Source organism: Rosa chinensis, chromosome 5 (genome assembly GCF_002994745.2).
Source record: "Rosa chinensis cultivar Old Blush chromosome 5, RchiOBHm-V2, whole genome shotgun sequence".
Lineage (NCBI taxonomy): Eukaryota > Viridiplantae > Streptophyta > Magnoliopsida > Rosales > Rosaceae > Rosa > Rosa chinensis.
In genome coordinates, this window is record NC_037092.1 from 20,276,885 (window position 1) to 20,301,710 (window position 24,826).

At 37.8% G+C, this 24,826-nt stretch overlaps 2 protein-coding genes and 1 long non-coding RNA gene across 10 annotated transcripts; 2 read left to right on the forward strand and 1 right to left on the reverse strand.

Moving 5' to 3' along the window:
• The first annotated feature begins 521 nt into the window (after nt 1–521).
• LOC112164817 (elongation factor 2) lies at nt 522–4,423 on the forward strand. The gene is made up of 4 exons (XM_024301146.2): nt 522–634; nt 1,173–1,220; nt 1,318–1,405; nt 1,723–4,423. The coding sequence occupies exons 2-4, from the start codon at nt 1,218–1,220 to the stop codon at nt 4,161–4,163; spliced, it is 2,532 nt and encodes an 843-aa protein (XP_024156914.1). The 5' UTR covers nt 522–634; nt 1,173–1,217; the 3' UTR covers nt 4,164–4,423.
• Nucleotides 4,424–4,588: 165 nt separating this feature from the next.
• Nucleotides 4,589–6,841, forward strand: LOC121049486. 2 transcript variants are annotated; one of them, XR_005800453.1, is made up of 5 exons: nt 4,589–4,764; nt 4,840–4,961; nt 5,094–5,368; nt 5,476–5,537; nt 6,249–6,841. It is a non-coding gene; the product is annotated as an uncharacterized LOC121049486 (long non-coding RNA). The 2 variants fall into 2 exon arrangements; XR_005800452.1 differs by having other exon boundaries at nt 4,589–4,961.
• A 5,840-nt stretch (nt 6,842–12,681) lies between these two features.
• LOC112164818 lies at nt 12,682–22,979 on the reverse strand. 7 transcript variants are annotated; one of them, XR_005800199.1, is made up of 15 exons: nt 22,616–22,979; nt 22,420–22,503; nt 21,444–21,458; nt 21,267–21,328; nt 21,119–21,181; nt 20,221–20,358; nt 19,858–20,090; nt 19,616–19,675; nt 18,995–19,529; nt 18,724–18,875; nt 18,422–18,515; nt 16,184–16,256; nt 14,974–15,053; nt 14,595–14,710; nt 12,682–12,997 (listed from the first exon to the last, which is right to left on the reverse strand). XR_005800199.1 is itself a non-coding variant. In XM_040506781.1 (6 exons), coding segments are annotated over exons 1-6 (330 nt in total). In that variant the 5' UTR covers nt 22,618–22,976; the 3' UTR covers nt 19,888–20,058. The 7 variants fall into 7 exon arrangements, 2 of the variants coding, with proteins under 2 accessions (XP_040362715.1, XP_040362714.1); XR_005800198.1 differs by having other exon boundaries at nt 21,267–21,458; XR_005800197.1 differs by lacking the exon at nt 21,119–21,181 and having other exon boundaries at nt 12,689–12,997; nt 21,267–21,455; nt 22,616–22,973.
• Between the last annotated feature and the right edge of the window lie 1,847 nt (nt 22,980–24,826).

Below are 24,826 nucleotides of genomic sequence, written 5' to 3' on the forward strand. Positions count from 1 at the left end.
AACAATCATCGTTAGTATTTCGACCAAATATAAAACCTAAGTGTCATCATCTATCTAAAGAAAAAAGAACGAAAAAGCAAAAGTAGTTTCAAACTAACGACAGTGGTTATCAATGCACAGAAGGCAATATTAGAAATTTTTCGAGAGAAATAAAAAGAAAAAGAGGGATGAGAGCCCGCATTTGAGAGAGTTTAACTTTTATTGTTATCACATAACATTTATTTAAAATTCACTCTCCAATAGTAACGAATTTAAAAAATGGTCTTAATTAGTCTTCTCCCTTCAAACCGATAGAAAAAGAAATTAGTCCCTTCACCCAACTAAACCCTAACCCTAACTTGTAGAAACCATCTTCAATTTGACTATATTCCCCAAAGTCTTCCCTCTAACCACACCCTGCAAAACCCTAACTTGCATAAACCACCGCCTTAATTCTACTCTTCACTTCAATCAAAGCAAAGCCCGGCCCATTGGTTGCAAAACCCTAGATAACGAAGACTTCCCCAACCGCATATACTAGTATTATATTCTCCTCTGCCTCCAGCTCCCTTCGTATATAAAGCCACAAACCCTGGATTGTATGCCCCATTTTCTCTCTACTCTGCCGCCTCTCTCGTCGTAGCTTTGTCACCTGGTTCGTTTCTCTCTCACTTTTACTCTCTCTAGATCTGAAGCTTCCCAGCTCCAACTGTCTCTATATTTTTGCTTCGCCTGCTTGTTTACTCTAATCTCGATGATTTGCAGTACTTGCTTTTTCGATTTTTCTTGCTTAAGATCTGTGATTTGAAGTGGTATGATATACTGTTCTTACTGTTTTGAATGATCGGATTGTAGTTGTTTATGCTTAGATTCTTGTGTTTGCGGAGCTGAGTTTTGTAGCAGCATGAAAACAGAATCGCTTTTGAGCTTGCTTTATGTAAATCCGGGGCTTGCTATAGTGTAGATTTACTTGTGGACGAAGATTTAAATGATAATCTTATGTGTTTGCTTGTGATTACTGGAAATGTGTCCATATCGAAATTGTTTGACTAAAATGATGGTCTAAACTGTTTCCTGTATATGTGCTTTGGTTTTCTGTGGTGATTGCGATTTCAAGTTTGAAAACTACTTGGATGATGTTGATATTTTGTGTTCATTTTGTAACTGCATTGTTTTGTGGCTCTCGTGTGCAGGTCGTACTTCAAATTACTGACAGGTGACATTTACAATCAGTCAAGATGGTAAGTCACTTTGGTTTTAATTTTTTGCTTGACGCGATGCTAAAAATGGCTGTTGGCTTGTGTAATTTTAACGGAGAGATGTTTTCTGTTTGAGCAGGTGAAGTTTACTGCAGAGGAGTTGCGAAGGATTATGGACTACAAGCACAACATCCGTAATATGTCCGTTATTGCCCATGTCGATCATGGTAATTTTACATCATGTTGCACTTATTTTGCTTACCGAGTATTACCTTATGTGTGAAAACTTTCATTCTTTTTAGTGATGGTTTCAGAACAACAAAAGAACATTTTCTGCGGGTTTTAGAATAATTATAGATGTCAAAATGGTTGACTTTTTTAACTATCAATTATAGGCTGGATTGCAGTTGGGGGTTGTGTGATATATTGTTTCTGGGTGGCACTTTATCCTATTAAGTTTGAGCTTATTTAAATTTTGTGCTTTTTGTTATGTTGTATCTGTTACTGCAGTGAGCTAATAATGTTGATTTATGTTTCCACTCAGGTAAATCAACCCTTACGGACTCCCTTGTCGCTGCTGCTGGTATCATTGCACAAGAAACTGCTGGTGATGTCCGGATGACGGATACCCGTGCAGATGAGGCAGAGCGTGGTATCACAATTAAGTCAACTGGAATCTCTCTCTACTATGAGATGACGGATGAGTCTTTGGCGAGCTTCAAGGGAGAGAGGAATGGAAATGAGTACCTTATCAATCTCATTGATTCCCCTGGGCACGTTGACTTTTCATCTGAGGTAACTGCTGCTCTTCGTATTACTGATGGTGCACTTGTGGTGGTGGATTGTATTGAGGGCGTGTGTGTCCAAACTGAGACTGTGCTCCGTCAAGCCTTGGGAGAAAGGATCAGGCCTGTGTTGACTGTTAACAAGATGGACAGGTGCTTCCTTGAACTCCAGGTGGATGGTGAAGAGGCCTACCAGAATTTTCAGAGGGTTATTGAGAATGCTAATGTCATCATGGCTACCTATGAAGACCCTCTTCTTGGTGATGTCCAGGTCTACCCCGAGAAAGGAACAGTTGCTTTCTCTGCTGGTTTGCACGGTTGGGCTTTTACTTTAACCAACTTTGCCAAGATGTATGCCGAAAAGTTTAAAGTTGATGAGGCAAAGATGATGGAAAGGCTCTGGGGTGAGAACTTTTTTGACCCAGCAACCAAGAAGTGGACCAGCAAGAACACCGGTTCTGCTACCTGCAAGCGCGGTTTCGTTCAGTTCTGTTATGAACCCATCAAGCAGGTTATCGCTACCTGCATGAATGACCAGAAGGATAAGCTGTGGCCCATGTTGGCAAAGCTTGGAATCACCATGAAGGGTGACGAGAAAGATCTGATGGGAAAGCCATTGATGAAGAGAGTCATGCAGACCTGGCTGCCAGCCAGCACTGCCCTATTGGAGATGATGATCTTTCACCTTCCCTCTCCACATACAGCTCAGAGGTATCGTGTGGAGAATCTGTACGAGGGTCCCCTGGATGATCAGTATGCTAATGCTATCAGAAACTGCGATCCTGATGGTCCTCTTATGCTCTATGTATCTAAGATGATTCCTGCATCTGACAAGGGTAGGTTCTTTGCCTTTGGCCGTGTGTTTGCTGGGAGGGTCCAAACAGGTTTGAAGGTTAGAATCATGGGACCAAACTATGTTCCCGGGGAAAAGAAGGATCTGTATGTGAAGAATGTACAGAGGACTGTTATCTGGATGGGAAAGAAACAAGAAACTGTTGAGGATGTTCCCTGTGGTAACACTGTTGCCTTGGTTGGTCTGGATCAGTTCATCACCAAGAATGCTACCTTGACAAATGAGAAGGAATCTGATGCTCACCCCATTCGTGCTATGAAGTTCTCTGTCTCTCCTGTTGTGCGTGTTGCTGTTCAGTGCAAGGTTGCTTCAGATCTTCCCAAGCTTGTTGAAGGTCTCAAGCGTCTGGCAAAGTCTGATCCTATGGTTGTCTGTTCTATTGAGGAGTCTGGAGAGCACATTATTGCCGGTGCTGGTGAACTCCACCTTGAGATCTGTTTGAAGGATCTTCAGGATGATTTTATGGGTGGAGCTGAAATTGTAAAATCTGACCCTGTTGTGTCCTTCCGCGAGACTGTCCTTGAGAAGTCTGTCCGTACAGTGATGAGCAAGTCCCCCAACAAGCATAACCGTTTGTACATGGAAGCACGCCCATTGGAAGAAGGTCTTGCAGAGGCCATTGATGATGGCCGTATTGGTCCAAGGGATGATCCTAAAATTCGTTCCAAGATCTTGGCTGAGGAATTTGGTTGGGACAAGGATCTTGCTAAGAAAATCTGGTGTTTTGGCCCTGAGACCACTGGTCCTAACATGGTGGTTGACATGTGTAAGGGAGTTCAGTACCTTAATGAAATCAAGGACTCTGTTGTTGCTGGGTTCCAGTGGGCTTCAAAGGAAGGTGCATTGGCTGAAGAAAACATGAGGGGTATTTGCTTTGAAGTCTGTGATGTTGTTCTTCATGCTGATGCTATTCACAGAGGAGGTGGTCAGGTCATTCCAACTGCCAGGAGGGTTATCTATGCTTCTCAGCTTACAGCCAAGCCAAGGCTCCTTGAACCCGTATATCTTGTTGAAATTCAAGCCCCTGAGGGTGCTCTTGGAGGTATCTACAGTGTTCTCAATCAGAAGCGTGGACATGTTTTCGAAGAAATTCAGAGGCCTGGTACCCCACTGTACAACATCAAGGCATACCTGCCCGTTGTTGAATCTTTCGGGTTTTCTGGTCAGTTGAGGGCTTCCACTTCAGGACAGGCTTTCCCCCAGTGTGTGTTTGATCATTGGGAGATGATGTCTTCTGATCCGTTGGAGGCTGGTTCCCAGGCATCTCAGCTGGTTCAAGACATCCGTAAGAGGAAGGGTTTGAAGGAGCAAATGACCCCGCTTTCTGACTTTGAGGACAAGCTCTAAACCTTTTCTATTTCTCTTTTTGCAAACCAACTTGGAGTAGATGTTGTTAAGTTTTGTTCTCAATTAAACTCTTTACCTTTCCAGTTTTCCTTTGTAGTATTTGATGGCACTTCGATGGAACCATTACTACTTTATGTTTGAGAGTATGGATTTTAGTAATGTATTTTGATCTATTTTAAATTTCTGGTGTACGTAAATCTCTTGCTTTTGTTGTGTTTTTGGATTACTTCCTTTATGTTTGAGAGTATGGATTTTAGTAATGTATTTTGATCTATTTTAAATTTCTGGTGTACGTAAATCTCTTGCTTTTGTGGTGTTTTTGGATTACTTTCCCCTTGAACGGTCTTCACACTATTAAACCCAAACCTCCTTCCGATTTGGGTTTACTTGGCTCTCGTCTTCTTCAATCCCATATCCAGGTAACAATCACTCATTCAACTTCGTTTTCTGATTTTCCTTCTTTCCATTTTCAGTTCTGTGTTCGACCCATCGAGCTCAAATTTGTGCTGGGTTTATCGAATTTCTCCCTTCTTGCTCAAATTCAAAGTTCAAAATTGGGTCTTTGCGGTTTCGATAGAAAACCGCTGAAATGGCAATTAAGGTTCTAAGATTCTGTTTTCATATACAAAAAGCTATCCCAACCTTTGTAACTTGCTGATCACAAATTTTTATGCAGTACAAAGTCAACAAAACCTGTACGGAGTACCCACCATTCACGTCGCAAGGCCAAAAGGGGTCATCCAGACAAGTAGATTGCTGCTAGTTTGTTCACACGACTCGTTTCTGGGAATTATTACGGTATATTTTTTGAAACAGATTGTGCCATCCCCTTCTTGTCAATGAGGACAATGCAAATTGCTCCCATTTTGATAATGTGATATAAATTTCGATGTTGCTTTACTTAATAGTCAGTGCTTTCGTTTCTTGCAGGGGTATATGTGAAGCTATATTTTGTTGTCGATCAGATGCAGCCCTTGTGTTGTTTAAATCTTTTGCTTACATGTTAGAATCTGGCATACCAACAAAGTAGACACTCAGATACATCTAGGAGGAGGGAGTTCATGTAGTGTGGGCGGTCCTTGTCTTAAGCCCATAATTTATAGTATTAATATAATTTCTTCAAGGTTCAAACTACCGTACGAGATACACTGAAAAAGCATGAACTGACAAGACCTCTTGCTACGAAAGAGTTGGAGTGGTTTGCGGTATGTGCTATGAAATTTGTTTCTTTTTGCAGTTTTTTTTTTCTTTCCTCCCGTTCTTTTTATTTGAAATTTTACTACCTAACCAAGTAGTAATTTAAATCTTGCAGGCCTCTGCTTTGTTGGCACTTCCCATCTTAATTCTGTTCAGAGTTTTATCCTCAATTTTCTGGTTCGTTTCTTATTCTTTTTGTCTAATTAGGTTTGCGATTGGTTCCTGTGATTTTCCCAGAAAAAAAATTATAAGTATTGGGCTTTTTTTCAGTAGTTTTTTTTTTTTTTTATGTTCTATAGAGTTCTTGTTTCATGCTTTTGCATTTTAATTTGGAATTGTAAAGTTTGTTACTTGGAGCACTTTGCATACTGCTGAACTTTGATGATTGAGTTAGTGCTATCCTGGAAAGCTCTTACTTATGTGATAGACATGTGTACTAGCTTCCGGATAAAGTATCGTAGGCTTTTTTGATCTTTGTAGAAGTTACATTCAGCGGCTGTGTGATGCAAGATGAGAAACCAAAGGACAGAGGTTTGGTTTTCCCCACTAGGAGAAAGTTGGAAGTAATTACTCAAAAGGATAGAGTTGAGAAACCCAAATTTAATTAAAATTCTATTGTTTTTGTGCTTGGTGATTCTTTCTTTGTTTTGTTGTTGTTTTTGTTATTGTATCTTGGAGCTTTTCTCAATGGATGTCTCGTGAACTTATTTGTAAATTCTCTTTCTTATATAAAAGATCACTTACTGGATGCTGAATGTATAGTTATGTGACTTGTTGTCATTCATTATACACTAGTTTTATTCTATTCTTTCTTTGTATATCGTTTATGCCCTTTGTGATGCTCTTACGGCCCATTGTTTCTGACTGGTCCTGGTAATTTTTGGGCAGGATATTGCTGGAATTGGGTATTTTGTCTTTACATTTTTGCGCCAATGAACTGTCTATGTCAGAGGTTTTTTTAATTTGTAAGGAGAGATACAGATGGCTTCCTTTTTGTCTGGCGATTCTTCTAACTTTGCTGTGAGTTAAAGTAGTTGCTATAGACAGACTGAGGATAAAGAGGAAGGAGGCTCTTGGTACTTTTCCAGGAAGGAAATTGAAGAAAATTCTCCATCTAAAGTAGATGGCATAGACTTAAAGAAAGAGGTGTACTACAAGATTTGGGGATGAGAATTAAAGTGTGAGTTTTAAGCCTTATATATAAACGAGCTATAGCTGCCCGCCCGTTGCTGCGGGAGTTATGGTTGCTAGTGAATTGCTTAGAAAAGTAAATGATTGTATACAAAAGAATATCATTGATTTTGTATTGTTGGTTTGTACATTTGGTTTGCTTTAAATTGTTTGATGGTGGTGCAAAAATTTAGGTAAGATATTTGATTTGAAAGGGTATTGTGAAGAGAGATACAATAGAATATTCATTTGGTGTTGCTGGTTCTTCGACTGCAATTTCTCTTAAAGAAGAGCTTGTCTTACTCTGTCAACAATCATGATGACCATATGTCGATTTTCTTCAGAGTTCTTTTTCAATGTGGTTACTCTGCCGGTGTATTATCAATATGATTAATACTACATTTACAGACATTAAACACATTATATCTCTACTTTGCGGGTGCATTGCATTTGCCAAACACAGGCTCAGCAAAAATTGTCTATATTTGTAATTAGAATCAACTAATTTACATCAGCTTCTTCGGTGTGACCCCCCCCCCCGTTGATTGTATCATGTCAGTTTCATCAGTTGGAGTAGTTACCAGCTCCTTTGGAATCTGATTTGAGATGTTGTTACTGGAAGTCAGAAATAATCATGTCAATATGAAAGTTGACTGAAGGATGAGGTTTCAAGATGTCAAATATAAACATTGAAATTTAAAATTTGTCTAGCTCATATTATCTGTAAATTTTCGGTGTAAAGTTCAAAAATCGTTGCAAAATAAAAGAATCTGTTTGGTAGAAAACCATTTTTGGTGTAGAGTGAATGCAGAGAAGAGATGAGTTGGGAGTAACTTGAAAGAGAAAACTTACTGTAAAATTCCAATTCATCCAGACACGGCACAAATGTCATATTATTATGAACATAATGCATATAGCCTTATTGATTATTAAAATCCTGGGGAAACGATTACTAATCCAGCGCAAGTAACTGTCCGATCTTTAACAATATTAGTTGCTCTGTTTCTATTTTCTTCTAGTAGAATATTGCATCTAAAATCTTCTTCTCAACTGAACCATTGATTGTATTTCAGTAAATGTGTGCATAAAACTAAATTTAGAATACTGTCGGATGTAATTTCTTGTACAATGGCATGGGTAATGTCTTCGGTTCATATTGTTCACCAAAAGAATTTTTTTTTTTCACATTATCCAGTTGCTAACCTTGAATCCTAGCTTTTCTTTCGAGATTTTAATCAGGAGAAAATGATCAGCATGTAGTCTATATCCATTCCAATTACCTGGCCTGTACTTGACTTTCTAGCAATGCTTCTACTCTTATGCACTCATATCCCATAAGCCTGCAACCACATCATATCCATTATTCTATGCTAGTTTGAAACTTCGAACTCAGAAAAATAGCTCAAGGTCATACCTCGAGATTTTAATCAGGAGAAAATGAACAGCATGTAGTCTATATCCATTCAAATTACCTGGCCTGTACTTGACTTTCTAGCAATGCTTCTACTCTTATGCACTTTCATTGTTAAGTTCTCATAAGCCTATAACCACATCATATCCACTATTCTATGCTAGTTTGAAACTTCGAACTCAGAAAAATAGCTCATGGTCATACCTTCTGTGAAAGAAACCGGATTTCCAAGCCTTGTCAGAGCAATTCAACCTTAGAAAACTACAAAACTGTCAGATCTCAATGAAGTTCTCAAGGGATCACTTGTTGTGATGAAGGGCGACATTCAACCTAACAACTTATACAAGCTTCAAGGGATTACAATAATAGGTGGAGTTGCAATGTCTACTGAGGTAAAAGACAAGACTGAGCTATGGCATCATCGCCTTGGGCACATGAGTCAAAGAGGAATGCAAGAACTCCACAAGAAAGGTAAGCTAGAAGGTGTCAGTGTTTGCAAACTGAACTTCTGCAAGGATTGTACTCTTGGGAAGCAGAAGGTGGCATTCAAGTTAGCAAATTGTGAGAACAAAAGCAAAGGATTGCTGGAATATATTCACTCAGATGTATGGGGCCCGGCACCAGTAAGGTCTATGGGAGGCTTCAAGTACTTTGTTACTTTTTTAGATGATTTTTCGAGGAAGTTTTGGGTCTACTTTATGAGGGAGAAATCCGAGGTTTTCACCAAGTTTAAGGAGTGGAACACAGAAGTAGAAAATCTAACAGGCAGAAAAATCAAGTATTTGAGAAGTAACGGTGGCAGTGAATATAGAATGAAAAGGTTCTTACAATTTTGCAAGGATGAAGGAATCACAAGACACTTCATGGTGAAAGAGAATCTCCAACAAAACGGAGCTGCTAGAAGGATGAATAAAACTCTCTTGGAGAGAGAAAGAAGCATGCGGTTGCATGCAGGATTACTGGACACGTTTTGGGCAGATGCAGTTAACCATGCGTGTTACTTGGTTAATCGGTCACCATCAAAAGTCTTGGACTTCAAGTGTGCAGAGGAGGTATGGTCTGGAGAACCAGTTGACTACTCTAACTTAAGGGTGTTTGGTAGTAGTGCATATGCTCATATTTCCAACAATGAGCAAACCAAACTCAGGCCAAAGTCACGCACGTGCATATTTCTCGGTATCGAGAAAGGAGTAGAGGGCTACAAATTATGGGATATTGTCAGCAAGAAAAGGGTTCTAAGTAGACATGTCATTTTTGATGAGGAGACAATGCAGTTCAATGAAGTCAAGACAAGTGAGGTGAAAAAGAAGACTGATGTTGTAGAGAAAGCAACCGAAGTTCCTCTAACCAAAGGGATCATGGAAGAAACTCCAGCTCAGGTGGAGCAAATTGAGCAGGTGGAGCATGATAAAAGGGTTATCGAGGAAGTAGTCTTAGAGCAACAACAAGAGTCATTAATACAAGCTCAGGGGGAGCAATTAGCACTGCGAACCTACGACTCGGTTCGTCAGTCACTTGGGCAAGAGTTCCAGAGAAGCATAGCATTGGACAAGTATGCTCTAAGTTTCAGTCCAGGAGATCCAACCACGTATCAGGAAGCTATAGCAAATGATGTACAAGAAAGTTGGATGGGAGCTATGTTAGAACAGATGAAGAAGTCCATACAGAAGGAGTTGGTTCAGGAGTCGGTTCCTAAGCCCAAAGAAAGAAATCAGGTTGGCTGTAAGTGGGTTTATAGGAAAAAGGAAGGAATGCATGATGAGGAAGCCATGAGATTCAAAGCTCGGGTATTGGCCAAGGAGTATTCACAGAAAGTAAAGGTCGATTATGACCAAATCTCACCAGCGGATAGCTGCGTTTATCATCATGTGTTCAAGGATAGTATGGTTTTACTATTGCTACCTTATTTGGGTGACGTGTTGACTACATGTCAGGATATGTCTAGAATTCTGAAGTTAAAGACACAACTAGGGAAAGAATTTGACATAAAGGATCTAGAAGCTGCACAGCAGATCCTAAGAGTGAAGATAAGGAGAGACAGAGAAGCGGGGAAAATATGGCTGTTATATGAACCCGTGTCTTCTCCACCGGTAGCACACTTCCAGTTGAGTGTGCAGAGATCATCTACAAAGGAGTTAGATGAGATGATGAATGTGTCTTATGCAAGAGTAGTGGAATGTCTTATGTACGCTAGAATCTGCACAAGACCAGGTTTAGCTCAAGCATTGAGCATTGTGTCAAAGTATATGGTGAATCCGGGTAGACGGCACTGGCAAGCAGTGAAGTGGATTCTGTATTACTTGAGAGACACGAAGGAGCATGAATCTGTGTTTGAAAGACAACAAGAACAAGCATGCATTGCTGGTCCTAAGGGTTCAGATTTGGCAGGAGACATAGACAAGACAAGACCTGCAACAAGTTATGTTTTTACTTGTGGTGAAGGTTTAGTGAGTTGTAGAGCAACTAAAGAATCAGCTACGACGTTGTCTACCACTGAAGTAGATTGCATGGCACTAACAGAAGCTTCCGCAGTGGCATTATGGCTTAATGGATTAATGAGTGAGTTTGGAATTCAACAAGAAGCTGTGATGAAGAATGGGGTCATCAATTTGACAAGGAATCAAGTGTTTAAAGCAGAGACGAAACACGTTGATGTTCGTGGTCATCGCAGCGAAGGTTGGGTCAACTCAAGGAAGATAACAAATGAGAAAGTTCATTCAAGGGAGAATGTCTCAGATTGTTTGACCAGGACCATTGCCATGGAGGAGTTCAAGTGTTACTTGAACCTACTCGATCTTACAGCATGTTGAGATTGAGGTGGAGCACCTCCTCACTAGAGGTGTGTTGAGGCAAGAAGAGTCTTGCCAAGGTGAAGGTTCTTGAAGGTTTCGGGATTACTTCAAGAAGTACAAGATATCTTGGAGGTTGCAGCAATCAGTTTGGTATCAACTCACCAAGGTGGAGATTGTTGTGAATTTGGCTCGTTGATATGCCTGAGTTGATTAGGATTCAAGACAAAACCAGATGGGTAAATGAAGATTAGTGCGCACAGGAATTCTTCTAGTATCCTAATGGGTTTTGGAATAGGAAGAGTTATTCCTATTGATTTAGACCTGGAAAGTAAGTTCTATTCTAGTTAGGAATAGGAAAGCTAGCTCTCTTTCCTTGTTCTAATAGTTTTAGGAATCCTAATGTGACATGTTTGTAACCAGCACCTATACTCTATAAATAGGGCTGCAGGGAGGTCACATAATGTGTCCTCAGATCAGAGAAGAGATCAAAGAGAGATCTCAGAGAGTTCTCAGTTAACATACAAACACAGGGGCAGGGAGAGCCAAGGGTGATAGAGAGATCTAGCAAAGGGGTTGGGGATTAGCATAGGGATTTCAATAAGTACTTGTAATCAAGTTGTTACCTCCATAGTGCTAGTGATTCTCAAGAGAGATCACACAGAGGACGTAGGCAAAGTTTTTGTCGAACCTCTATAAAATTCTGTGTTGGTGTGCTGTGGTTTGTCTTGCTGTGATATTTTGCATCATCATCCTAATACTGTTTGCAGTCATAAGTCTATAAAGAGAAACAAGGTTCTGGGTAAAAGGTGCATATTTACTTCAGAATAAATTCAGAGAAGATGAAAACTAATGTCAGAACTGTATGATTAATGATACTCAAGTATATATCATTTGAATCATTAAGTTTGTTTTTGAGTAATAGTGATTAATGACAAAAAGCTACATATTATAATGTCTAATATTTCCTCCCCTTGATTATTTTTATGGTGCATTATATATATATATATATATATATATGTATATGTATATGTATATATATGTATATGTATATATATGTATATGAGAAGCAAACTGATAAACTGATAAAGCAAAGATGCATAACAGACTTTACTATTCAGAAGTGTTCAGATTTGAGAAACAAACTCAGGAATCAAAGATGCAAGAAATAGTCATTAATGTATAGCAAGTAGATCCAGCATCAAAAAAGATAAAGACAATTGTAAGAAACTAAGCAGAAAGTCCAACCCTAGACACTACTTCTGTTTTTGAAACAGAAGTTAAAACACCCTATTTTCTTCTAAGTTATCGTCATTGAGATGAGTGAGGATTAACAATGAGTTGAAGGACCATCGAGTACAGATTTGAGGGATTGAAAGTAAAGCTAAATGTAATGGAGAAAAAGGATAGGAATGAGTATGAAGGCAGTGAGCAAAAATGGTGCTGTGATCATCTGGCAGTGTTCAATAATAACAAAACAATACTGAATATGTATAGTTTGAGAATGGAATAGACCAAAATGACAATATAAGTAAAAAAATATCGATAAAAATGAAAATAAAAACCATACCTGAAGTAATAGTATGTGAATGGTTTTGTGTTCCATGTGTGAATCTCGAGGTAGAGGGACTGAAAGAGGGTCGACATTGAAAGATTTTAGAAAAACTGGTTGCAGGTTCATGTGTGATGAGTGGCACATGAAATAATGAATAAACAGAAAAAATGAAAATGAAAAGAACAGGTTAAATGTACAAAGTTTAATATATTTTGTAATATGAAAGCAAGTTTTCACCTGCAGCTAATCTTTATAAAATCTTTCCATGTAGACCTTCTTTGAGCCAGTTTAGCTTTAGATTCATATGTAACAGAAAGAAGTGTTTTTATTGTATCTACGGAATAGAGAATGAATGAGGGAAAAAGAAAGGAAAAAGAAAGAGGAGAAACTACTTAATGTATAGCGAGATAGCCCGCGCGATGCTGCCGGAATATCATGGACATTATTGAATTTACAAATATTAGGTACACTATATAAATGCGTTGTATATACACATCAAACATTGTTTTACATGATCCAAAATCTGGTACTTTAGCTAATTACTATACACAAATTTGAATCATGAGGTCTTCTAGAATATCATTGTTTTGAAAGTGTGAAGCTGGGGCAACTAATTCAACATGTAACAACTGAGAAACACGATCTCCACAATCATCGAAATGCAACTCTTGATAATGTAGAAGTCTAAAGTCCTGCACCACAGTCGGCAAACCTGTACAGTGCAGTGGAAAAAAACTTAAGCTGATGCATAATGGGGCTGCTTCAAAGGCTATTGCAGTACATTTGTCTTAATCTTTTTTTTTCTTTTCTTTTCTTTTCATTTGATCAAGGAAATGTCAACAATTTTATTTCCATCACAGCATAGCAATATTAGCGTCCATTAACAATTTCAATTTCTTTATACGTGCACAAATGTCATCTCTGATTCTTCCATTTATAAAACACTTGATGGAAACGAAGAACAGGAAATGAAGCCTAATTCAGACATTGATCTCTCTTGATCATTCTACACACTTTGCTTCACTTTTACATTAGCAAACTGAAAGAAATTCCAACCATTGAAAGTCATTATCTACCTTGAAAGCAAGTATATATGCTACATGTCTCATTTGCATGATACAAACATCTTTTTAACACCTATTACCAACCTCTGAATCTAGCATGTCTCATTTGCATGATACAAACATCTTTTTAACACCTATTACCAACCTCTGAATCCTCCTGACAGTTCAAAAAGATTAAACTGCAAGTGACTTGTACACAACCAATACTAAAATAAATCCAGCACAAAGAGTGTAAGGGTTGCATATCTCAGGAGCTTTTGGCGGTCTTCTTATTGAGTGTGCAAGAAATTTCCTAAATGCATCATTAAATATTTCTATGGGTTGAACACTCGGAACAAAATAATAATCGCTTAATGCATGTCTACAATGAGTAAGAAATAGACGAAATGCGATATTCAAGTTTAAAATGAACATATGGAGACCTTGATATCCCAAGATTTGAAATTCATTGGCAGCTTTCACCTTGTTCTTGGATTCCATGAGCAAAGCATAAGATATGTAAAAATCAGAATGTGTCTTTCCAATCTCATTTTTTAAACATTTTAAATCTTTGAACTATATGATTAAGAATTAAAAATTTAGGAGGGTTATCAGCAATGATGAAGGGGAATACTGGATTCATATTTTCATACTTCAAAATAGTTTTGGAACTATTCCTAGACCTCTGCTATCCTATAAAGGTTCAAGAGAGGCAGAGAAGTTGCTTGTAATATTTATTTAAAGAATTGTAGAAAAGTTAATTCACATAAGTTTCATGCTTTTACTTATTAGTAAAGTAACTGAGCACATTGATATGAATCACTCATATTAGTGGTTAGAGTTATTCAACTTTGGGCATTTATTTGCCGAAAAGATCAACTCAAAGACTATTCAGCCAAAAGCAGTTATTGAATGATGATCCTATAAGCAAACAAATCCAACAGAACAAAGTTTAATCTCTTTTAAGAGCTTGGAAAACCAATTTTCACATATGGTTCAGTAAATTCGACAGCTTTTCAAAGTTGAAGTAACTTATGTTGCGGAAGATGCCACATGGAATTCAAGCTGGGTACATACAGATCAGTCTAAACCTCTAATTAGCACCTTTCACTCTAGAACAAACTACAACACTACCAAACAAAACACAGTAAACAGATCAATTCAATGCACAGAGACTGGTAGTAAAATACAAAGGAAATACCTCTGACCCAGAAGCAAAACTGTTTAGTGGGGATAATCAAAAATAATACTGAGAGTTGAAATTACCAGTTATGAGAGTCAACTGTTGTTGCGGTTGTCCCCCATCACAAAGACATACACTTCTGAAATGAGCAGCGTGAATCAAGTAAAACAGGCAACACAGTCCTCGTAAGTAATTGAACCTGTTATTATATGCAACCAACTGAATAAAAAGAGAAGCAAGAACAGGAACCTACAAAACCTGTTATTATATGGAACCAACTGAATAAAAAGAGAAGCAAGAACAGGAACTTACAAAACCTGTTATAATATGTAACCAACTAAATAAAAAGAGAAGCAAGAACAGGAACTGGTTCCATTACAATAAAATGCCGCTATGTTTTAACAGTTCCAATCAAACAATACTAAGACAACAAAAACACAACAGCAAAGATGCAATCCTTACTTTTCAAACCAAACTGAAATCTATCACTCCTCTTCTTGTTCTTATTGAACATTGCAGTAATAAAGCAGACGGAGCCAATCCTGAACATAAATTAGGCAAATTGGAGACTTTGAGAACCAATGACAACCAAAACTAAAAAACAAAACTCACCCCCAACACATTCTACAAATGATCATAAAGGGTAAATAATTAAAAATTCTACCATTATTAGTTGTAAATACAACCTAATGGAATAAGAGGAAACCGGACCATTTGAAGAAACCTAATATGCTTGAAGAAAATTGTGAAAGCTTATCATAATCATATGAAATGGAAAGAACATGGCAGTTAGAATGATGGAAAAAACGAAAGATAAACATATCAAGTAAAACAAAACGAAAATTCATTTAAACAGAGAAGCAAGAATACTAATTGAACAAAAACATAAGTTTAATTACAATTGCTATTCTTATAGAATAGAAGGTAATTTTCATTAGGTTGGTAAATACAGATAAATAATTATGTCTTATTGATGCCGATCTATTTCTTGATATGTCTTAACTTTCATTCTCGGCATCTATATCTTAATATCTTGATATGTCTTAATTTGGCATCTAGGCATCTATATCTTAATTTGTTTTACCAATCTATATCTTGTCACACCAAAGTAGAGTTCAACATCTCCAATATATATTGTAATTTTCAAATTGCTATTCTTATCCGTTTCAAATATATATACTTTCATTCTGGCTTTCCTTGAACTTTTATAGAACTGGAAGGACCTAGGAAAAAAAAAAAAGAAGAAGAAAAGTAAGTTCAGCGGCCAAATTGGATTCATTTGAACTGTTGGTAGTCTTCCAAGCTAACCATGGAGTTTGGAATTAGGAAACCGGACCAAAAGTCTTTCAAGATCCACTTTAGAAAAAAGAAAAAGAAAAAGAAAGAACTTTTTCCTGATAAACCAAAAAAAAAGAACGTTCTGATAGTTTAATTGACCTATGCATAAGACAAAAAAGGTTTCAATTAACAAAGTGCAAGCAAAGTTCTTTCTTTTTCAGGAAACAAAGAATGCAGATGAAACAAACAACCGGTCAATAGGCAATTGGCAAAACAGAAACAACTCAGCTAATAATAGCAAAAGACCTTTGATCAATTCCATACAATAATCCAACAGACAACTATAACAGTTAATTATAAACATATTGGTATAAAAAAATCAACCCAAACGTACCTTCAAATCTCTGAACCTAGAAATGAACGAAGACACAACTGCTTATGATTCTTAAGCAAATCCCTGCTCCTTCCTACATGCAACATCATCATGATTACAGTGCAAATAATATAAACCAAAGAGTACCTCCAAACACATAATAAGTGAATCAATCAGTTTGCATTATGACCAATAATGAATACCATTGCACAGAGGAACAGCAGCAGAAAATGTATAAAAACTATGTAGACTTTTTTGCATAGAATCTAGAAAATTGAAAAACAAAAAAAAAAAGGCGATGAAATTTGATAATTAATTATACAACTGTCAAAACTCACTTTAACACAAAACTACTGGAACCAGAACGAAAAGCCAAAAAAAAAAAAACAAAAAGTTGACACACTCGTTAGATCTACATTCGTGATTAGTCACTGTTTTTTTCATTTTTGTTCTTTACTCTATTTTGATGCTCTAACTTTTCTCGCCGACATTGGTATGTCTATAGAGATAGGCAATAATCTATTTAAAACACAGTAAAAACTCAGAACATCATAAATTTTTTTATTAACATATGCACTCAAAGCCAAACTTATTGTCCCAAGTACTCATTTCAGCACAGTAGTCCAAACCCAAGTTAAACTTACTATACATAATAAGATCTGCTCCAACTGAGAGGACAATCAATCTCTACAGAATTCCAAGAACCGATAAATTTCACTTTTTATAAACTGAAATAACCTCCAAAAGTAGTTTCTGATGCGGCTGCTGTTACTAAACTTTAGCAATGGAATAACAGTTAGCAGAATAGTGTAACAAACTAAGAACAAATTTTACACCAGCAAAAGCTTGCCTTATTGATTGAATTGAAGAAATGTTGAGATGAGATTAAAAAAATTAAAAATTGAAAAGCTGAAATTACTGAGAGAACTGAGCAGAGAGGAGCGAAGTTGAGAGCATCAAGGATTAGAGAGAGAGTTGACCATTCATTCCAAATGTTCGTCTAATGAGTTCATCTATTAGTAACTGCATAAATTAATGTTGGGTCGCTGCAAACGCACAGCTTTGACATAATGTTCCAAAATTTAGACTTAAAAACCCCAACCATGGCTCATAAATAGGTATTTCAGTTTCTCTTTAAATTATTCACACCGTGAATGATTGTTGCAACTATCAGTTTGTTTATAGAAAAATCCATAAACCAGATGAATGATTTCTCTAGTTTCAATCTAATTTAACTAACCAATATGTCACTCTCAATTCTCTGGCAAGTACAGAATTTTACAATTTTCATGATCTTTGACTATATTATTGAGAAAAGTTCAACATGAAAGAGAAATTGACATTTTATATTTACGCAGGTATGATGGTGCTAATCAAGCATCTTCAAGACATGCCAATGTGAGTTACCAATAAATAGGACTTATTTCTATAGCCATAATCACAAAAATTGATGCATGTAGGAGAACCAAGAGCTCAGAGTTCAAACCAGTACCACCGAAACAAACTGTGCAAATAGAATATCAAGTACTTGATGGGGTGCAGGAACAGATAAAGAATAACTCATCCCAAAGTAAAGAAAGCCTTTCACCACCACCAATGAATCAAACATTTCACTTCAATCAAAGTAGTCTAGAACCTTTAGGCACTATCCTTATAAACACTAAAGTTTCTGTTTGCATTCATTATTATTATTTCTATATTGGTTAAAGTTGGTTTAGTGTTTGGCTTCTTTTTGTTAAACAGTTGAGGAGCTTTGCAATTCAGATACAATCTGAGAAACAAAGCTCATGCTGATGAAATTTTACACAAAACCCTTAATCGAATAATCCCAAAAAACCGTACCCAACAAAATTGACCCAAAAATTAACATCAAGCAGTATCCTTTTATGCCTCCAAGCTGGAAACAAACGGAAATTGAGACCTGTCTATGCCGATCAACAACCTCCCTCACTATCAATCTAAGTGAGACGAAGAACCACAGCAGAGACCAAGATCTCTCTCTCTCTCTCTTTCTGTCGATTTCAATTTTCTCTCTTCTGACTATGAGATAGATAAGAACGAACTCTCACTCTCACTGTCGTTTAGGGACTTCCAATTTCAGTAATTGGTTAGAAGAGCTTGGAGGTGAGACTCAACGATAGAAAAGAACAAAATCCAGAGCAAATTTCTGATAGTAAAGAACTCAGTTGCTAAGACTAAGACCAAATCACCAATATGTGATAAAGGGAAATATTGGAGTAATATGTGGGAAGTACGTACCAAGTAACGAACTAAAGCTTATGCTCCAAATTCTTCAATCTCTCCACTTCTTTCTCCTACCCCAACAATCTACCATCAAAATCACCCCAACAATCTACCAATAGCCATCAAAAACCTTACATCAAATCGAAAGGAATAGACCCTACAACTTAGAATCAACTTCAATCAACCAAGAAAACCCCCGATTCAATCACCCGACAAAACCCCCAACAAAAGTATCATCCCCCTCAAAAACATCTAACAAAAGAAGAAAAAATCCAACAACAAACACGACAGATCGATTCAAACCACAAATCCAATACCTTGCAACCGGTCTTTTCTTTCTTCTCTCTTCTTTCCAAAGCTCACAGATCTTCTGCTTTCGTCTCTTCTATTCCTCTTTTCTCTCTGCTCTCTTCTTTCGCTTTTGTTGATCTTGATGTAAGCCACCCAATCCCAACCCCGATCATTATGCCTATCCAACACAGAGAAGAGCAAGGACAGAAAACTACAATCCATCAAGGAAACCTTACTATCATCTACTTCATTGAAAACAATAGAGAAGAAAACCACAAATCAGATTCTCAAAAATACCTTCCAACCGGTCTATTCTCGGCAAGATCTTCCCCTCTCTTCGATTCTTCTTTTCCTTCTTTTCTCTTCTTTTGCTTTTTTTTGATCTTGATCTGAGTGGCTGTGGCTGAATTCCAAACCCGACAACCATCCCTATCCAAAACTGAGAAAACCAAGGACAAAAATGACTTCTCCAGCAGCTTGATATTCTCCTCAACAGTGAGGACAGAAGCGGCTTTTCCGACACTTCTTAGGAACAGTGCAACAGTGTTATTCTCCCTTTATATATAGAATAATTTCTTATTTGTTTACCCTTTAGCTTCAAAAAAGGTAGTTTGTTATGAGACTTCCAGCTTTGTAAGCATATGATACATCTTAGTAAAATCTAGGAGCATGTTAATCTTTCATGTTCGATGATTTATAGCATTAGAGAGTTCTGAAGTGGGTGTGTTAACATATCAATCACACGCATCAATTGACGTTCCTTGTTCTTATCTCTTCTGTCTTTCAAAACCTTCTTTATAGCCATAGTCTCACCAGTTTCCAAGCATTTTGCCTAAGACAAAAGGATCATCAGTCACCGCTGTATCAAAAACAAACTCTCACCAGCATAATAGCTGGGAAGACAATCACTCAACGAACCTGAAAAACAATTCCAAATGATCGAGTTTCCACAACACGCTCTGTCATACAACCAATGGTCTGCTAGGCAAAAGACCCGAAAAAAATCAGCTTCTTAGCAGAGAAAAATGAACCTTGATAAGCTAGAAACATCTAGATCTCAAAAATCGGATTAGGAATCATATATTTTAATCTTTCAAATCATTGAAGAAGTCAACTTTGAAGTGAGATAAATCCAAAACAGAAATTTCCAGAATGGTTACCTGTTTGGGCTCTCCATTTTTGCCTCCACCATCAAGAGCAATTTTAGATGACTCCAAAAAAGGTCGTCCATTAGCTGAACTTTTGCGCAGTTCGAGCTGAATTTCTGCCTTTAAAGAGTTCCCTAAGAACTTATGTCAGCTTATTCAACTCAGACGCTGCCAATGAGAACATTTTTACGTAACCACCGGGGCATAATCAATCTACCCATGTTGCCATGTCGTGCGAGCAGCACCTGCATTCATATTCAGCAACGCGATCTAAGTATCTAAAATATAACTGTTCATGACTGTTCAGATAAGTCAGGATTTGATTAAGTTTCTACTTTGTAATACCTGGAACTCGAAATAAACAAATTTACTTACCACTACACTGCTTTGCAAAATCTTCTTGACAATATTGTTTAGTGCCATCTGCAGGTGTATCCAGAACCAAGTACAATTGCATTGAAGTTCCTGGCCATCCTTCTTTACAACCCTGATTTCTCCACCCATCTTGATAACCTGTCATCACCAGTATAATCGTTATTAACATTTCACATGTTTTTTAAACATGCAGCTTATTGTGATCATTCAGATGTTAAAATTCGAATTATCTTTGTAGGTGCGCGTGGATGTGATTATGCATCATATGCATTGACATTCCTGATGCATCTATATACTTAACACACACAATGCATAGCCCAAGACCAATGCCACCATGCCTGAAAAGGGTAACAGAAGCTGAGCTTTTGTTTCAGCTCATTCATCTAAAGACCAGTTCTTCAGACAAATTCATGGTTCAGCTTTTCAGCCTCACCCAAATAAGCTAAAGCAGCTAGGCCTCTGCACAATTTGAAAAGGTACAATTTAAATGAAATTTGCATGTTGTTTTGGATGTTAATTTACAGATATCAGTTGGAAATTGACATGTCCAAGAAATCAAATATCTCCACATCAGGACAACTTGATACCAACAGGAAATGAAAAACAAAATTCAAATTTCAGAAACTGAACACTGGAATGGAATGGTTGTACAAAAGTGCTGCTCAAATGACCAAGCCCTTCTTGCAAAAATAACTATAGACTCCACCAACTCTACTATATCATTAATGAGACGAACTGAGATCCTTATTCCAAACCCTTTATTTTCCCACTTTTATCACTACAAAAGACTTTCCATATTACACAACAATATCCACAAAGACCTCTTGATAGAATAATCAAAAATTTGATGAACCTTGTCTCGGCTACAAAACGCAGTTCAGAAAAAGAAGTATCCTACCATGCATAATCAGTCTGCTGCAGTAGTAAAAAATCTACTCCCAAGTTGTTACCTCCGCGCTGTCTTCATATGTGGGATTAAATCACAACAATTAGCAACCAGACCAAAAAAAATAAAAAAATAAAAATTGCAGAAACTAAACAATTACCTGTATTTACTTCATCTACCACAGTGGAGCAATAGAGATTGATAGAAATCATTGACATGAAGCTGCTTCCCAGATTGGGTTTGTGTGAAGTCAGAAGAGCTGTTACTCCAACAGTTGCTCCAGCAAAAAAAAAAAAAAGAACATCCCAGCTAGAAGCTCGAGGTGCAAGTCTTTGACCTTGGCCTTCTCCTCCTGAAATCATCACAACATATCATGAACACAACATAATCTTGTTTCAGTTACTACTTCTATGCTGCGGTTTTCATACCACATAATCAGAATATCATTTTCAGTATCCAAAGATACAATCCATAGCCACCCATTAACAGCCTACACAGATCAAATCGTAGACAATAATGTGAAGTGACTCTTACGCAAGATTAATAAGGTATAGTATGCTATACAAATGCATAGGAGAAGTACACTTGGTACTTTCGGTAAGTGAATATAGTATTCCGTAAATGAGAGGTACACTATGCTAACCTTACTTTTCCGACCGTTGTGTGCCATGCATGTTTGAAAGGGTAGGAAACAAAGATGATAGAATGTAGAAGGCATGGGACATAGTGCAAAAACTACTTCTGTTAATAACATAAATAAATCAATCTCAGTATTTAGCTGGGTTAACTACATTTTCCTTTCTGCAGTAGTTACAGAGCATCTTCTGAACACCAAGCCTTTTGCATAAACTCAGACCACTATTGTTGTAATTCTTTTAGCTTCTTTGTTGTGTCATTAGGGGACAATTCACACCAAAAAAAAAGAAAAAAGTTTTTGGTATTCAGATTATTTCTTTTAGCTATATAGATAGTTGGATAATATCTTGGAAATATGTGACAGATCGAGGGAACGTAGATGAGATGGGATAAAAATATTAGACCTGTTATTGGTTAATTTATTGCTATTTTTATGAATCGGTCTATGCACATCTTTTTCTCCTTCTCTGACTGACATCTTTGGTCTCCATGCTCTCATCTTCCTTCTCTATCCTTAATTTGAAATGATTACCAATGTTACCAAGCAGGCACTTGGTTTTAATTTGAATGATAAAAAAAATTTATATGCTGCCTTAAGCTTTTCTAATGAAGTGATATACAACGTAAGATGAATACAGAAATATAGCAAAATATAAACGCATTTGGTAGTGAAGTACCTTAAAGGTGAGCTCTTTCGTGCCTGCCTGAACCACCCACAGTTGCAGATGATATGCAGCAACCGAAGATAGCCTACCAATTCCCTACAGAAAACAGATTGACCATGCGACCTTGAACACCGGTAAAAGATTGATTGTGGTAGATAGCTAGCAAGTAAAGAAATTCGGAAATGAGAGAGATAAAAGAGGGGCTTACATCTCTGTTGGCTATTTTCAATGGATTCTCTGCAAACTAAAAAATTACCGCTACTCGCTTCAACATCATGCAATGGAACTGTTCCTTCTTCAACCCCGGAAGCGATTTATGGAAGGAGTTATGGAGAGGATTTGTTTGCGATTCGAAATCCCTTCTTCTTCTTCTACCCAGATCACTCTCTCTCTCCCTCTGTTCTCAAGGGATGTGTACACGCGATTAGGGATCAGAAGGTAATAGAAGAATGGCAAATCCTCAATAGTAGAAATGGCAAAAGCGTTACTCCACTTTGTGAACAGTGATGAACAAGAACCCGGGCGACTGAGCTTTAGTATACTAGAATCGATGCCCGCGCTTTGCCGCGGGTTTTGGAGGTTTAGAGTGTGTTTGGATGAGGGAAAAAATTATGGAATTTAATTGAAAGTGGGGATTTCATAATTTCTACAAATCAATTCCCTCGTTTGGCATTGTCAGATTGGAAATTTTAAATTTCTTAGTGGAAAAAAAATGAAGGAATTCGTTATTTAAATTCCTCACTTCAATTTTCACCAAAATAGGTGTCATTTATGAATTCCCAGTATTCAATTTTTATTTCCAAAACAAAACTTTTTTCTATTTTATCTTTTTATTTATTTTAAACTTTTTGAATTTATTACACATTTCAAATCCTAAATAGATGCAACCAAATAATATAAATTGCAATTAATGAAATTTTAGATTGATGGAGTTAAAGATTCCATCATTTATAAATTCCTACGAATTTTATAATTTTCTCATCCAAACGCACAATTAAGGAAGATTATATAGGGCAGGAAATATAGGTAAGGGTTATGAGGGGAGGTTTAAGGAAGATTTATATAGGGCAGAAAATATAGGTAAGGGTTATGAGGCAAAATTAACAAACAATTGTGGAAGATTCGAATTCGTTTGTGGTAAAGAGATTTTGTTTGAGAGAGTTTTAGGTGAGGCATTTTGTTATTAGCAAAAAGGGTAAGAAAAGGGTAGAATGTTATTTAATGGCAAAGTTGAAAAGGGTAGAAAATATAGGTAAGGGTTATGAGGGAACATTTACAAACAATTGTCGAAGGTTCGATTTCATTTCTGAGGAAGAGATTTTGTTTGAGAGTTGAACGTCCAAAAATTGCCTAAGTTGTATAATCTAAAATCAAAGGTTAGGCATTTTGTTTTATAGTCCTAATTAAGTGGGGAGTTTAATAAAAATGATTTATAACTATCAACAATTTTTATTATACGGAAGAGAGATGGTGAGAGGGCCTCCGAAACTTGCGGAGCGACCCGGTAAGACGAAACCTAGGTTTCGGTATGGCGGCGGGGAGTCTCATGCTCTCCTGACCAAGCAGAGGTGAGGCGATGACGACGTAGGCTGGGAGCGTCCATGGTTTCTTAGGCAGCGACGTTGGGATCTCGACAAAGGTTCTCCCAGGCCCCGGTTGAGGTGACTCTCAACTGAGGGTGTTTTGTTGGTTGTGGAATGGTGGATCGTGTCAAAGAGGCATGGGTGTCAGGGCCTTCCGTCTTCGAAAGGATCAGCCTTTACATCGTGGAGGCATCGGGTGGCCGAGATCAGATCTGAATGACGGGAGGTGCTGGCTGTGGTGGCGTCTGGCCGGGACGAAGGTGACTCGGGCTGTGATGCAGGCTTGCAGCTGGCGACGACAGGAGGTCTGGGACTGGTTTCTGTACCGCAACCGATGGCTGGGTTGGGTCTGATGGCGGGAACAGGTCTGGTGCTGGAGACGAGTGCGACAGCGGCCTGCGGGTCAGAAGAGCCTCCGGAAAAATTGGCAGGAAACCCTAGTTTTGAACTAGGGTTGACCGCTGGTTTGACCGAGCTAATTATAGCTTCTGGGCCTGCTGGGTTCGGGGCTGCTTTCAGTGGGCCGTTCATGGTGATCACTGGGCCTAATTGGGGAGGGCTCAAATTTGGAGACAAGCTGCAGTGCCTCAGCCCAAGGAGCAACCTGTTTTCGAGGTTGTTCGCTACTGAGGAGACTGAAGATGGTGCAGGTTCCAGACCTAAGGGGGTGGGACTAGTGCTATCTTAAGTTCTCTCGGCTTTTAGACATTCTGGACTCAAGCCTTTTGAAGTAGGGGTAATTTCTATAAGCTTTCCTAAGACGTGTCTAGTTGATATTTGTACCACAACTGCGTGACTGGCAGATTAGACTAGATGAATATTTCTTCCTTAGAGAG

Excerpts from the sequence above, each read along its gene's own strand:
- LOC112164818 (XM_040506780.1), bottom strand. Across the intron at positions 20,359-21,266 it reads GGTAGATGAAGTAAATACAG|GTTATCAAGATGGGTGGAGA; the intron begins GTAATTGTTTAG and ends TGGTGATGACAG. Across the intron at positions 20,091-20,220 it reads TTTTGCAAAGCAGTGTAGTG|GTGCTGCTCGCACGACATGG; the intron begins GTAAGTAAATTT and ends ATATGAATGCAG.
- LOC112164817 (XM_024301146.2), top strand. Across the intron at positions 1,406-1,722 it reads TATTGCCCATGTCGATCATG|GTAAATCAACCCTTACGGAC; the intron begins GTAATTTTACAT and ends GTTTCCACTCAG.